This window comes from Stegastes partitus, unplaced genomic scaffold, assembly GCF_000690725.1.
Source record: "Stegastes partitus isolate 25-593 unplaced genomic scaffold, Stegastes_partitus-1.0.2 Scaffold1142, whole genome shotgun sequence".
NCBI classification, from domain to species: Eukaryota; Metazoa; Chordata; class Actinopteri; family Pomacentridae; genus Stegastes; species Stegastes partitus.
The window spans coordinates 115,277-131,080 of NW_007578873.1; the positions used below are offsets into that span (position 1 = coordinate 115,277).

Genomic DNA, 15,804 nt, shown 5'->3' on the forward strand with positions numbered 1-15,804 from the left:
GTATTTTCACTGGAACCTTGTAAAAGCGTTTGACGCATGTGTGCCAGCAAACCGAAAGCAGCTTTAAAATGTAGGTTTTCTTTTTTAGATTATCCAACAAGATTTGTTGCGGCTTAATATTTACCTTGTGACTCTTTGGCCCGAACAAGTGTCCAACGCTGCCGTATCAGCAAAATTCAAATACACGCACGCAGAACACGAGACCCGCGAAGGAGGCGGATTCATTACGAGGCCCAGTTTGAGGGTTTCTGCACTTGTTTCAGTCTCCACCGCGGGACCAAGCAGCTCTGACATATTAAAATCAGCCAACCTTACATACGTAGACGGACACACAAGTTCACACACAAAAAAACCAGCAGCAGGGCAGTAACTCAAGGCCAAAGGAGGAGGTTTATTTTTATCATGGGCAAAGGTGCCAAATCATGTTGGTATGAAGGGGGCTATATAAATGCAAATTGTATTGGAGAGCTATTAGTCCTGGAAAAGGTTTGTATGTAAATGCCCTATAGGACCACAGTGGAGCACTCATCCAGTTCAGATTAGTGGGGTCTGTGGCAAATGTGCTGCAAAAGACAAAAAAAGAAAAAAGAAAAAGAAAAATAGACAGAAAACGCAATTGCCTTGTGGTAAATCATGGTGAACAAGGTGAGAAGTTGAGTAATTGAATGGCCAAGGTGTTTCTGTGTGGTTTATTGCGTATGCAAGAGAGATGTGTCGAGGTCTGTTTCCTGCGTGCATATGCAGGTGTTCATGTTTTACGGTCATTTTGTTGGTGATATAGAGTTTTTCTGTACAGACGGCGTAAAGACGGGCAGCTCTGTGAGAAATTAAAGTGCGAATGAGAAGAAATGTTGGAGCGTCACTGAAGTGCCGATTGAAGTCTGCTGCATGCGTCAAAAACAGGCTTTGGGCAGCGTACAAGAGTGTGTGAACGAAACCGAAATGGTGATTACGAAATGAACAAATCAAACATGGCACAGGATGCCACATCACTGATGGAAAGTAGAGGATGTGATAATTGGGCGTTAGGCTGTGATCGACAACACAAGTGCGAGGCCGCCCTCTAGCTTTGGCTGGAGAGACTCACAGGCACCTATCAGTCACAAATCCACCAAACGATGTGCTGAATGTTTATTCAGGAAGTTGTCGTCTACATAGCTTTGGATTAAAACAGTCACATTACAAAAAATAGCGCTCAAAAATAAATAAAACAGTCTATATACAGTATATACATTTCAAGACTCAGGGTTGAGAGGTTAGCATGTGAAGGACATCTGTATCGACTACTTATAAAATTATTTTGTTTACTGCCAAGTGAGGAGAAAATTACAAAAGGGATAGTTTCATTAAAAAAATCAACACATTCTGTTACTTCCTTGACCTGAGAGTAAAATGACTGGAAGTGTAAAGTGCAACTGCAATTTTTCATGTAGTCCTGAGTTATTTCTTTCGAAATCGTATATTTCTGCAAACCCAGGTCATGCCATCCTGGAAAAAAACAAACAAACAAACAATGATCATGCTGAGAAAAGCTGGGATGTGAAACTGATGTTAACATAAAAGTGAGTCAAACATATTAATGATCATCTTTATGTTGCAATAGGAGTAATTTATTCTTTATTTAACAGGGAAGGAAGGCGACATCATGATAACTTATGTACACTCAGTGTCCGTGCCCCTGATTACTTTTGACCAACAAAATGAGGCATGAAACCAATGATATACAATATGTTTACTCATGCTAGGAAACTGTTCTGGTATATCTCGTGGAGACACAGCTGCCAAACCCCTTTACTCTTTAGAAAGATGATAACATGCTTAACTCTGGACCTCTAATCTAGTCAATCTCATAAATGCTATGTATAGTTTTAGCTCTTCTCTGCTTCAACTTATTATAATTTACTGGGTATGACAAGCAAACAGAGTCGCTTTAATACAACAAAATGCTGCTGCATCGTTAATTAACAACAACACTGGTAAATAAGTGAAGATTTGCCAAGACGTTGCCTGCAGGTTCATTTTAATTTGATTTGTATACGATAAATATAAATCTACTTTGTCAGTTCCAGGTTTGAGTAGTTAATATTGTGCAAGTTCCAAAACTGATTGCAAAAGCAGCTGGTGTCACTCTGCGGCTCGCTCCATCTCGACCCTTTGCGTCGTGTGCATGTCGTGTTTGCAGATCGTGTGCACTGGATTTACCTGCACGCCTTCAGCGGTGACTCCTGAGCAGGCCTGCACCTGCCACATGCGATCCCGGATGGTGTGCAAATTGAGACTTTCGGCCAGCTCGGATGCTGGAGTGGCTGTCATCAGGTCCTGCTTGTTGGCAAAGATTAGCAGTGGCACGGCAGCAAGCTTCTCCTCCTCCAGCAACTCAGCTAACTCCTGCAGAAACAGAGGCGCACTGATTGATTGCAAGGACTGTTGGCCTTATATGGATCCAAAAAAACAGATAAACTGAAAATTATCATGCTAATATTGTTGTCGTATGAAATTATTCGTGATCAGCTTTGAATTCCTACAGTTTGTGCTGACTCAGCACATTTTCTAACCCTTAAAATGTTCTCTAATACATATGTGTGAACACTGATCACACAAAAATTGTTTTCCTATTGCACTGTTTTCAAGAAAATACAAACTGTATCTCACCAGACTCGTCTCTTCAAGCCTTTTCCGGTCTGAGCTGTCAATCACATAGATCTGCAAAGAATCCAATCATAGAGATGAACAGACCGATCATAACACTATCTGTAAAAAATTCACTTTCATTCTGGTGATTGTAAGAAGCAGTTCATCAAACAGAACCCACCAGCACGTCTGTATTCTCAAAGTAATTCCTCCAATAGGGACGGATCTTGCGCTGACCTCCAATGTCCCAAACGTTCAACTTAAAGCCAGACGACTGCACGCTCTTTATGTTAAAGCCCTGTTGACAGATAATATAGATGCCTAATGTGTGATTTCACATTTGAAGCAGGTGAATAGAAATAAAACTTGGAAATCTCTGGCTAGAAAAGAAAGGAAATGTGAGCGCTACAGTGAAAAAACTACATTTCCACAGTGTGTAGCTAACCTAGTGTGTCTGTGTGTGTGTGTATTCGTACTTGTGTGGGAGTGATGTGGCTAACATCTTCGGCTGCCAGCTGTTTGAGCAGAGTGGTCTTGCCAGCATTGTCCAATCCTAACAGCAGCAAGCGCACCTCCTGTTCTGGAGCCTGCTTGAGTCTCCGCAGAATGGACAACAAGCCCTGCGGGTGGATCAGAGAACCTATTAGAGGTGATTAGCCTCAAAGGGATAGCAGTTTAAAAGATGGCCCGACACTAGGACACTTGCAAGCATTTTCCCACCGTCACGGAGTCATGACCAAAGCTCAGGTAAAGCTCAGGTAAGCTGCTGGCTGTGTGCATCCTGCCCCAGTCACCAGATGCCATGAACTCAGTTTGAACATTTCTAACCCACAGCTAGAATCATCTAGAGCCTGAGGATTTAGCTCCCAGTTCCTGCGGTGATCTATAAATATGTCAGGCTAAAAGCTCTCTTTGGTCAACCAAGATTAGACACATGTACAGTGAGTACGCGGCTGGTGTCCAGAAGCTCAAGTTCAAGCTATTTGCCCTGCAGTGCGTTTTGTTCAGGTGAAAATGGTCACTGCAGTCTGTGACCTGTAACACAGATCCAATTTAAAATCTACTTTCAGCAGACACGCCAGTGCGTGCAGATTATAGCAAATTTCGGTATACGTCTTTAAAAACCATCTTCAAATTCATAAATTGTCCTTGTTTTTTTCTGATTTTATAATTTTAGCATTTGGGATTTGTATGTTTTCATCTCGACCTCCTTTTTGTTTGATTTTCTTTTTCCCTGTAACACACTTTGTAAAAGGAAGATGTTAAATGAAACACAACTGAATATTACATACGGCAAACCAGACATTCCACTTGGATCTGACTCTGACATTTAACCAGTTATTTAAATCCAGAAGTAAAGATGCTATCATTGAGTAACACTGTTTTCGCTCACAACTCTTTTAGTACAATTACATCATGTAACACTGATCCTTCCTCTCCATAATTTTTTAAACCAATAATAGAAACTTAGCACGGGTACTCTAAACTATACTACATATTTAAGTACAATTCTCCACCATGTGTGTTCTACAGTCGGGTACATTGTTCATAGTGCCATATCTGTACATGTAAAAGGTGTAAACAGTCTCTATTATACCTCTATTTTTATCCTAACTGTACTTTTTTTAATTTAATGTCTTGTTTCTGTCTATTCTAACTCATTTGCATCTAGCTGTTGTAAATTTTTTGGTAAGGGATCAATAAAGTTTATCTTAGTTTGTCTTATTTCAGTGACAACTATAACTTGTATATGTAAAATTCTATACAGTCGAATGGGACAACCATCATCATCGGCCTCAGTGTTAACTTAAAAGTAAATTAACTTCCTACAGCACACATACAGTACATCTAGATGTACATTTTGAATTTCCCCAAAGGGATCTATCTATCTATCTATCTATCTATCTATCTATCTATCTATCTATCTATCTATCTATCTATCTATCTATCTATCTATCTATCTATCTAGTTAGTGCAGATAGAAATCCCTGTACGTGTGAATCGTGCTAACTCACCATGGTTTCTTCAGGTGGTTTTGTGGTCCTTGCTCAGACTGAGTGGATTAGCATCTTTCTGACCATGCTTCCTGGCAGAACAGCTGCTCGGGTCTGTTGCCCGGGAGACCGTGACGTCAGCGTAAACAACGCGAAACGTGGGCGTCACGATCATTTACTTCAAAAAAGTTTTTCCTCACAAATACAGAAAAAAAATAACTTTCACGATTGCATTTTGATGGAATTTGACTTTTGAAATAGGTGTTCTTATTGATTGATAATTTGGGGGAAACACATGCAAAAGTTAATTAAAATACATTTATATATATAGATATATATATTATACATAAATTACATATGCATTTTTACATTTGTCAAAATCATCTATAAGCCCTTGATGAAATAATTCGTTGCATTAGAATGAATTTCCGAGCTGTCCTCTTTCTCTCTTCAAAATTTTGTAGATGCAAAACACCACAGTGACCTACTTTTTGTGTCAGAGTGCTACACCTCTGCTTATGGTTTTATTGCTGAAGGGAAATAATGTTTAACCTCAGAGATCTGATGCACCGAGAAGCTTGAGGAAGCTGGCGTTGAGAAAGAGCTGAATATATTGTCAATCAGTAACAGGTTGTTAGAATTGCTGCACCAAGCAAACGGAAGTTAAGGAGATCTGATGCAATCCTTTAACCTGAAAGTAATTGTTATTATTAATTTTTTTATTTTTTTTGCAGCCAAATGATAACGTGTTTCAGTGTGTATTAATGCTCCTCGTTAAACTTGATTGTGTATTATGTGAAATCCCCCCACACACACGCACACGCAGCGCCCCCTACAGCCGGCTCGGCCGCATTTAAACCCAGCGGGGTTCAGTCCAGGAACAACAAAAACATGTCCGAGTGCGACAAGCAGAACCGTTACTAGCCTCAGCTACCTGCTGTCACCTCAACAAGTCGTCGAGTCCACTACTGCTATATGGTTCCCGTCGTGTTCACGGCCGAAAACCCAGAAAGATGCCGCAGAAAGCACTGGGATCCATTGTAGGTCTTCTTTGTACCGGGACCTGTCTGGTGCAGGTAAGCCGCCGCTAGAGCTCCCGGCCCCGGCGGATGCTCGCAGCCGAGGCCGCGGCTCCTGGGCTGGGTGAAGGCCCGCTGTCGATCCTTTTTGTCTCCTCCACAAAGGAAACCGGGCACGGTTCGCTACTGTATTACTGGGGATGACGTCAGTTAGTAAAAGTTTTCATTTATATTTCGACAGATAATTTGCGGTCAGGTTCGGTTCGTGACGCTAAAAGCTTCGGGGATGTGTTTTATTTCGTACATTTTACAGCCTGAAGCAACGATGTCAAGATTAACGTTAGCCGCTGCTAGCTGGTACCCGGCAAACTGACGTATTTATTCAGAGCTGTTGATGTTGGCTGGACAGACTGAGCAGTCAGCCTCGGTTTGTCCGGGTAGCTCTCAATATTGAAACGATGTTTTAAATTTTATTAAAACATATGAAAACCGACATGAACTGTCTCAGTGGCAGATAAGCCGTTGAGCAGTTTATTGTCACATATTAATCAACATGTTGATGTCGTTTGGCAGTGACAGAATTGCGGTATTTTTTAAAAAATTATATTTTGGTGTCAAAACCTTGATATTTAAATTGACACGTAGCCAGATGTCGCTGAAGCTGTGGGCCTCATCCCCAGGCATCTTACAGAAAATTCAAAATCTGTGTATTTTACGTGTTTGAATAGAGGTGACACAGAGATGTGCGAAGAGAGTGGCACTTAGGTGACAATGAGACTAGTTAAATAGATCCTAGAAATAGGTCATACCGTCCAGAGTTTGCTGTGCATTTTCTTGTGTACTCGTCTGATTTAGTATTGACTCAACTGTTCTATGTACCTCTTGTGTGTGTTTAAGGGGAAGGAGTTCTGTTTTGGGGTAAACAATGAGCAGTACCGCTGTGAGATGGGGTACTGCTGTGGGGAGACGGAGTGCTGCACTTACTACTATGAGCTCTGGTGTAAGTACATGACATTTTTATTTTTGCTCAACTTTCATTCAGACACATCACATACTGCATATGTCTAACCCTTCCTCTTGTCAGTTAAATTCTTCTTTTTAAAGACAGAATGTTTGGCTTTTGTGGTTTCATTTTCACTTTCTCAGTCACCACATTTAACTCCAGGCTTAATTCCTCATTGGAGAGAAGTTTAAAGTTCAGCGAAGCCCTGATTAGTTGGATGTGTTATCTACCATTGTTGATGATGATAAGATTTCACTGCGTGTGTCCCCTCTCGTAGGGTTCTGGTTGGTATGGACGCTGATCATCATGCTGAGTTGCTGCTGTGCCTACCGACACCGGAGGGTTAAAATGCGTCTGCAGCAGGAGCAGCGCCAACGTGAGATCAGCCTCATGGCTTATCAAGGAGCCTCGAGCTCCTTCATTTCACCTCCACCTCTCAATTTAAGTGAGTTGGCTTCCAGAATGTCACATTTTTAATTTTTGTTACCTTGAGATTACATGTTTTCATCTTACAGCAAGTCAAAACAGATGACAGTTCTTTAGCCCAATCTATCAGATATAAAGGGCACTCTCCCTTTTCATATCTGTATGCTGAATACGTTGAAGGAGCCACAAACAGGGTTGTGGTGGTGTAAACATACGAGGCCCAGATAATCTCTTCTGCAGCAACTTTCTCCAGCTCCTCCTGTGGGATCCTTATTTGCTCCCAGACCTGCTGGGAGATTCCATTTCTGCTGAGTGTGTCTTGGGGTCTCCCCAGATTTAGTGCTGAGCTGCACCGTGATAACATTATCTACTTTATTGTTCCACCTATCAGGCAAAGTGAAAGCAGCCACCCTACAGGCTTATTGTTGGCAGCTTGGTGTTCAATATTATTTATTGGGCATCACTTGAAGCTCATGTCTGTAGATAAAGGTCATGACATTGCTCTCTGTGTCACAAAGATCTAATGCAATGTGCACATTATAGCAGTAAATCTCTCAGATCGATGACATACCTGATGTTCCCCTGAATGAATGAATGAAGCAGCTGCCTTTTGGTGACAGATAGTCATAACCTTAGAATTTCAGAACTTGATCACCATCCTGATCGTGTCATACCTCGCTGCACATTTTGCAAGTGTGTGTTGACGATCGTGGCCAGAAGTCACCAGAGCCTCATCAGACAGCAGGGATGCCAACCTAATGTCAGTGGTCGCTCTGGACTTCGTCTGAAACGTGATATCGTGTCCACTAATATCACAAGTGGGACTTGGACAAGGTACACACTTGTCAGAGTCTGAGGACCACAGTGAACACGCTTGACTTAATGTCAAGAATGTGAACACAACTCTTAACTGTACACATACTTAGACAGTGACTCAGGCTGAGATCCTGGCAACATGCACTGTTGTTGCTCTTCTGTCCAGATATCACATGCAACTAGCAATAGCCCTATTTCTGCAGAAACTGATCAACACATCGCACCATGTAAGGCTTTGTGGTGACACCGATCTAGAACAGCTATCAGACTTTGTGTGCTGTCAGGATGGTTAGTTTAAGGGTTGATATTTCAGAAAGTTAAGCCTTCAGCAAAATTTGTTAAAAGGTCCATATAGCTCGGACTGTCCTTTTGATTTTATGTCTTGGGTTGACTGAAGGTTCAGGTGCCAACATTTTGAAAGCTGACAATTTAGTGTGTGATAGTGTTGTAGTTTTATTTCTGCAGTCATTGTTAAATTAAACTATACATGTGTAGATAGCACGAGTTATAAGTTTGGCCATAGTGCTGAAACTAATGGTTCTTATCATTAGTGATTATTATTCTGGTTATTTTCTCCATTCATTTATTGTTGGGTCTATAAAATAACAGTAACTAGCAAAATGTACCTACCAACATTTCCCATAACCAAAACATATTCAAATAGATTTTTCTGTCCAGTCAGCCATCCAAAAGTAAGTAGGAGATGTCTAACATCTGAAAAGGGGAAACTGGTGACTTTTTTGGTATTTTAGCTTTAATTTTTTTGTCCTTATATTCTGTTTATGAACTAATAGATTGAACGGCTAATCGTCAGTCACAATGATGGTTGGAAAACTAAAGCTTTTGTATTTGCTTACTTTCAGGATTCTGGAACGACTGCAAGCTTCCTGACTATGAAGAGGTAGTAGGCCACCCTCCGACACCACCTCCCCCTTACTCTGAAAACCCTCCTGAGTCCACTCCAGCACTCCTTCCACAAGTGAGCCAACCAGACACTGTACCTGTGCCACAACCCCCGTCTGAGGCAGATCCGACGGAGGCAAGTCAAGCCTCAGGCTCATCATCAGACCAGGAGGCGGCGTCGCTCCCCATCCAAGTACAGTGTGAGGCAGAGGAGAATGTAGAGGCTGCGCTGATGGTGGCGGAGGAGGAGGACGAGGAGCTCGTCACTCGCCGTCGGCATGTCACCGGCGACTCAGGGATTGAGGTGTGCGTTTGTCAGCTGGACGTAGACGAAGGTTCAGGGCTTGAGGAGGAAAGCGACGAGGAGCACCGGATGTGCAACGTCAGCGGGAGGGACTGCTGCTCCGGGCACCAGCAGCAGCCCTTCAGACAGAAGGAGCACAACTCGGAGCTGCCCAACCAGACCGCCAGCACCAGCACTGGAGACCACATGGTGTGACCCACAGCGTAACTAACCAGCCAACCAGTGGGGCTTCGTGCTTCACGCAGGGTAATAGCTGTCGCCATCCTCATCACCAGAGGAACTGTCTGTGTTTTAGTTCCTCGAATTAACACATAGACATGACGTTAAGATGATGACGATGACTAATCTTTAATGGCTCCTGATTAGGGAAGATAAATAATAAAATGTGGACAAACTCCTCTTTTTTTTTTTTTTTTCTTTTGCTTTGCTTTTCTCAGTGGGGGAACCAGCAAACACATGTTGCTCCTTTTGGTTTGTATTTTCTTAGTATTAAGCACGAGAACATCATCGGGTTGTGAGAAGACAGCAATTGATTGTGACTGAAACCAGAATTGACTGTTTCCCTCGGCCTCTCCTTCAGCACTGCTGTCATGTTTCCGTTTCTGTCCCGCAAATCTCCTTGGTCCGAACGTTTCCAGCCGTCCTTCCATCTGACATTTTACCTCTGGTGGGATGGTCATTCAGGAGCATACCGACACGGTCAACAACATTTCTCTCTTATCCCCGTTATGACTAAGCAGAGGAGTCAAAAACAAACCTCTTAAGAACCTTAGGATGATACTGGATGAATCGACGAGATTACGTTTAGTTTTCCCCAAAGCTGCGTGCGTGCAAGACTGCGTGAGTGCTGTGAAAATCTAGGCCACAGCTGCATAGTGATGTCAGCTCTGAGGTCACGGCAGCCGGCGTCTCGTGTCCTCTGGTGTGCAGTCTGTGGGACTCGAGAGGGGGAGACTGTACAACTCACATAACGGGAGGAGAAGAGTTGACTTTGTTGTTTGGTGTCTGGGTTTGAAATGTCATACAACCCCCCCCTTGCAGAGCTCTTTCTACTACTTGATATCCATGTTGTGGTCTCCTGAGCTGTGTGGCCACCAGTTAGCATGACGTAAGGGGTGTTCACTATTTCAGTGATTAATTGATTGTGTGCATGTGATCCCCCCCCACTCCAGTTTCTGACTGCATTAAATTCATAGTAATAACCAAGTGGGCTATGCCACCAATTTTTGTAATCAATATAAAGCCTTGTGGTGGCTCTATATTAGTGTGTTTTATTTACTGCGTTATGTCCGAGTGAATTTATCGCTCAGTATATAGTTTGGATGTTCATATTGAAGGATGTACTTGCTTTTTTTTTTTTTTTTTTTCATTTCATAACCAGCTGTGCTTCAGTAAATACCACAGGTGTCACCGTTAATTGCAACAAAGCCCCTGACAGGGGCTGCTAGAGTGCGTACTAGTGAGTGGGTGTTTTTGTGCAGTAGGGAAGAGTTGAGTTGTGTGTGTGTACATTTTTTTAAAGTGCTGTAGCATCTGGTTGAAATCACTGAGGTGGATTAACAATTTAAAGCACTGGTATTTTGCATGAGGCATGATTTTCTGTGTTTTGTATTTGAGTTTATTAGCATTTTCTATTAGCGGTTGTGCTACTTGCTTTGCTAATCGGTCACAATAATGGCAGGCTGCAGTGGCATCAAAACTCCATGCCCCAGATGTTGGGGTAAAGAAATGGACTGAGGTTTAGCTTTAGATGTCTGGATCTAGTTTTATCGTGTTGTTATGAGGGTATGAGCCGCGCTCGGCTGTTATGCAGCGCTGGTCGTTAGTTAGATGGTGCTGTCTTGGCTCTTTGTGGCCCCTGTAGCTCTTGGCAGTGCGAGGGATTTGCAGTGGTATTTTCCATTGGCAGCAAAGGGCCGGTGCATTAGCAAGCTGAGATGGATGCAGGCTCTGCTCTGCAGTCTATTCAGTGCTGGCACAGCTGCAGAATCTATTGCGATGAACTGCTCTTCAGCGTGCATGTTGTTTGCCCAGTATCTTGCACAATTTGTGTTCAAAACATAGCAGTCACAGTGGTTGTTGCCAGCTAGGAAAACAACAGCAAAACACAATTATTTCTTGCAGGATAAACATCTGTGCAAGATGAGCAGTAACTGATGAGTCAGAAAGTATTTAATGAAGAATTTAGTTTGGAACCACGATCAACAGCTTTGCATTCGTCTGCTTGATACTGTGTGTTGAAATGGGCACAGTGTAAAGACTCAGGTCTGTCATTCTGCTTCACACGCGCACCCACAAAGCACTGCCGCTGATTGGACTTTACCACTGTCATTATGTTTACAGTGTCGTAATATTCCGTTGTCTAGATGAATCCATCAAAGGTAACAAAACCACAAACACAGTCTCTCGGCTGAATTGGGTGATTTAAACTTCCACTTGAGTCCAAATGCGTTGTGACGTTTTTAAAATACAGCTGAGCATACAGTTGCACTTTGCAAAGTGGGGTAGTAAATGTTAATGTTTCAGGTTGGCAGGATAGTTTTGATCTTTATCTTCAGCACTGATTGAACTCTGATAAGGACACTTTGGGGAAAATTACTGGTCTCCTAACAAGACTTGACACTGGGTTAGGCACACTGATACGTATGATTTTTAGGTCACTGCAGCTCAAGTGTTTCCTTTTCAGCTAGCAGCAGTTGTGTTTGAGTGAGCTAGACTACTTGTGGGAAAACAATACACGAGGGCCACTGTAGCAAATATGTCAATAGAGAGTGAAACAAAAATGAATGCACAGCTGCCTAAAGACTTCATTTAATGTCCATTAAACAGGTTCAACCAAACATGCTAGTATTTAGTTTTGCAGCAGTAATGAACGGTTCGCAGTCCTTGTGTTGCGTCAGTGTTGCGTAGTTTAGCAGGTGCTTAAACATGAAGCCATACTAACATGACAATGACCTTTTCCGTGGAGCAGTTACACTGTGAGCATGACTGCACACCCATTAGTAGAAGTCATAAAAAGACATCTTTTGACGACACACCTCAAGCTGCCTTGCTGCATTTCTAGAGAGCAAACGTCTTGATTATTGAGCTGCACAATAAAATATAACCTCTGTACGTGGAAACAGATGTGATACTGCCTTATTAGAGTAGATGTAGTCATGTGGTTTTGTTGTTGTTGTTGTTATTATTCTTTTTTGAAAGGTAAAATGGTTGTGTCGTTCCAAGCATGGTTGACTTTAGAGCAGAGGAGTGCTTTTGTATCAATAGAAAAAATAGCATCTGAGCGCCTTCCGAGAAAGTGCGCTGGCTCTGTGAGAAAAGGATGTGGTTTGTAAACATTTAAAAAGCCTCACGATTGAAACTGTCACATGTTCTGTACAGTTTTACTTACATTGGTTGTGTAACCGAGACGTGGTTGTGTTGCATTTGAAATACTGTGCTTGTAGTTAGTTGTGGCACTGATGGAATTCGTCAAGACCAGATTGTTGAGCTCATACTCATTCTGTTTTTCGTTCCACGAATCTGGTTGCAATTAGTTTGTGAAATTAACAGACTAGAAAGCATGAGGAAAAAAAAAAAAAAAAATCTCATTTTTGTTTTCTGTGGGTGTGTTTCGATTCGTCCTACTTACGTTTCGGGGGGGGACAAAAATGAACTCCAACAAGAGATTGCTTTGTAACCTGTTTGCTAAGGTGCATCTTTGCTTATTTGTATACATATGTAGAAAACTAATAGAACAGGGGGGAGGGGGTGTGTGAGGAATAAGAGAAGGATTGAGGTTCCTTTTGTGCATCAGTGAACCGGAGGTCCATAGTTTTCCCATTGCCAAACAACTGCTATGCCTCCATGGTTTTCACATGTTTACTGAGAGTAAGGGCTATATCAGTCATGAACTGTTGACAGACATTATCCATCCATTTCACCGAGCGATTCATCTGTCGTCGTGTGCTGTTCGTTTTGACGCCACAGTTGCCGAGATCCACCATCTGAACATGGTCAGAAATGTGTCATGTTAACATGTTTGGGTTTGGATGTCTCTTAACGTTGTGGTGGAGCTCATATTTATCTACTAGCTGATTGTATATGACCATGTATGTTTGTTTTTATAGGCTTTAACTTTGCCTTCTTGTTTTGTCACCCTCAACAGAGGTGCGTGATGCGACGTAACCGACCCCTCTCTCTCTCCCCCTCCTACATGTATTGAAAATGCGTTTTACTAACTAGCTTCATGTGGCAGGAGTGTTTTTTTTTTTTTTGCTTTGCTCCGTTGGCTCCTTGTGGACCGTGACTCCACCCCTCCGCCAGGCTGTGTCTTGGTAACAGAAACTGTAGCCAACAGTGTAGCTGTTTGTTTTTCTCAGCTGCATGTGAACCCTTGGTAACAAAAGAACACATCCACCCATGCAGAGCTGTCGACAGAATAATCTACCAAAGTCTTTGCCATCTCCGTGCTACAAGGATCATCACTGTTTACCACTCTGTGTGTGCTTGTGTCTGTATGTGTGTGTGGTTGTCATGACGATGGTCTGTTTGGTTTCACACTCTCAGGGTTATCTTTAACAAGCAGTGCTAGAATTTAAAAATCCACACATTTTTGACCCACAAGTCTCATAAAGCCAAAGCTTCACGATTATTGTCTCCCCCCGTCGTCGTCGTCGTCGTCTATTGTTTCTGCATCACGCATCTCTGTGAACTTTACTCGACTAGGCTATGCAAAAACATAAAACCTACTGTTATATGCTGCGACCCCTTTCTCACTTTCTCTGCCATTTTTGTCTGTGGGCACCAGTACAAGCAATATAACTCTCACTGTACTGTAATCTACTTCGGTTGGTCTGTGTATATGTATTTGTCTAAAAAAGTGAAAAAGTAAAAAAAATATACTTTTATTGCTACTACAATAATGTGGTGAGTACGTCTGCTTCAATGTCCTTCGAGGGGCTTGAGTTAAAAAGCCATTCTAGTTTATTATATATATATAGTTTTTCCCTTCTTTTTGGCTTTTCCCTGTCTGCCTCCCTCTCAACCACTAACACATCCTACTTCTGACTTACGGATAAACCACATTAAGTATGTCAAAGGAAAAAAAAGTTGAATATATATTATTTCTGTATGATCGTATTTGGTATCTTTTTTGTTGTTGCACTCACTCGCTGTGTTTTGGTTTCTCAGATTAAAACCGCCTTTTTTTTTCCATCTTCGCAAATTTTCAGAACGAGTATTTAACTGTTGCCTTTAATCCTCAGTTAATGCGACACCATCAGTTTTTTCGTATTATACACATGAAAGACCTCAACGTGGAACACAGTCGGCTCGCGTCAGACCAGCTCACATTCGGCTGATCCGCTTTGGTGAGTCCTCAACACTTTATCCAAACGAAATAAGATCACCGTCATCAGTGTGATTGTTTCTATCAAACCTGTGAATTGTACTACTTCTTTTTTTTTTTTTTACCTCAACCATAGATAATACCAAACAGATGGAGGTGCCATGGTTGAGTTATGTGGATTTTTTTTTTTTTTTGCCAAAATGAGAAACATCCTGGTTTAAAGAGGGAAGCAGGCATTAAAAGAAAAATGTGACTCTTTCTACATTGATTTCATAACAACTTTAAACAAGCCAAAATGAGTAAAGTGGAAAAAAAATTTCAAGCATTGTCTGACTGATTTAAAAAAAAAAAAAAAGCTTTGGTTTTAGTATGAAGTCTGCTGTGTACTCTTTGGGTCATCATTTGTATTTTATTTTTTTAATAAAACAAACATTGGCGCTCTGCTAACCGACTTGCACTTTCTTCTTTAATCAAAATCCGCTGAATTTATCAAGTTTGTAACACATGGTCTTTTACAGAAACCTGGTTTTAGGTTAAAATCAGGCCTTCGGGTTTTTAGATGGGCTGTTCTAGAAACGTGGGCTGTAATAACAAAGCGACGCCTCGCTGTGGATTGTTGTTTTGACTTTGGGTAGAAGACCTTGAAGGTTCTTATGATAAAAGCAAATCTGGTAATTGGGGAGAACCAAGACTATTAAAGCTTTATAACCAATAAAAGGATCTTAAAGCAAACAGACAGCCAGTGCACAGACTTAAAAATTGGGGTTTTATGGTTTCCTTCCGTCTTTGGTTAACACCCATGCAGCTGAGTTTGTAAGATGTTCTTATATGTTCTTCTTGGGGAAACCAGACAGTCTATTCTTGTTGTCTTTGTACTGGTTTGGTGTTCTTTAAATGATTAGAATGCATTATGTTTCTAATGCAAGACTCCAATCTGAGATTTGAGACAAGGATGAATCCCATTTGAATGTCAGTGCTGCAGCTTCACATTAAGTTTCTCTCACTGAGTTTCAGTATTAATGACTTTGATCCCAATTAAGCCGCTGCAAATCCTTTGCCATCCATAACTTGACGCTGAAATACAAGTACAAAGGGCGCTGATTAGCCCCGGGTCATTAGAAAACAAGAGATGTAAAACTGTTAACATAGCAGTGGACATTAATACTCTTGTTTCCAAGTGACAGTAAAGGCTAAAAAGTGCAGGGCTTAAAATCGTACCTTGAGGAACACCTTTATTTATTTCACTGCTTTTCGATGAACAATCCATGCTCACAAAAAAAAATCTCCATCTTTAAGAATACATTTAAACCAGTAAAAAAAACTATCCAAAAGAATCAAGCCGTTATTTACAACCTTCATTAGTTCTGCCTCGGTACTTT

The 15,804-nt window shown here is 41.6% G+C and overlaps 2 protein-coding genes across 2 annotated transcripts; one reads left to right on the forward strand and one right to left on the reverse strand.

The window, feature by feature from the left end:
* Window positions 1–1,125: 1,125 nt before the first annotated feature.
* Window positions 1,126–4,697, reverse strand: LOC103368297 (ADP-ribosylation factor-like protein 3). The gene is made up of 6 exons (XM_008296627.1): window positions 4,647–4,697; window positions 3,108–3,251; window positions 2,813–2,929; window positions 2,653–2,703; window positions 2,203–2,388; window positions 1,126–1,488 (listed from the first exon to the last, which is right to left on the reverse strand). The coding sequence occupies exons 1-6, from the start codon at window positions 4,647–4,649 to the stop codon at window positions 1,441–1,443; spliced, it is 549 nt and encodes a 182-aa protein (XP_008294849.1). The 5' UTR covers window positions 4,650–4,697; the 3' UTR covers window positions 1,126–1,440.
* Window positions 4,698–5,502: 805 nt separating this feature from the next.
* Window positions 5,503–14,872, forward strand: wbp1 (WW domain binding protein 1). The gene is made up of 4 exons (XM_008296628.1): window positions 5,503–5,701; window positions 6,542–6,644; window positions 6,925–7,092; window positions 8,753–14,872. Exons 1-4 carry the CDS (start codon window positions 5,639–5,641, stop codon window positions 9,289–9,291), a joined length of 873 nt encoding a protein of 290 aa, XP_008294850.1. The 5' UTR covers window positions 5,503–5,638; the 3' UTR covers window positions 9,292–14,872.
* Window positions 14,873–15,804: the final 932 nt, after the last annotated feature.

Coding starts and splice junctions, on each gene's coding strand:
- wbp1 (XM_008296628.1), top strand. CDS start 5,639: ATGCCGCAGAAAGCACTGGGATCCATTGTAGGTCTTCTTTGTACCGGG. Junction 6,645..6,924: donor TTACTACTATGAGCTCTGGT/GTAAGTACATGA, acceptor CCCCTCTCGTAG/GGTTCTGGTTGGTATGGACG. Junction 7,093..8,752: donor ACCTCCACCTCTCAATTTAA/GTGAGTTGGCTT, acceptor GCTTACTTTCAG/GATTCTGGAACGACTGCAAG.
- LOC103368297 (XM_008296627.1), bottom strand. Junction 2,704..2,812: donor TTGAGAATACAGACGTGCTG/GTGGGTTCTGTT, acceptor GATTCTTTGCAG/ATCTATGTGATTGACAGCTC. Junction 2,389..2,652: donor GGCTTGAAGAGACGAGTCTG/GTGAGATACAGT, acceptor CTGTTTCTGCAG/GAGTTAGCTGAGTTGCTGGA.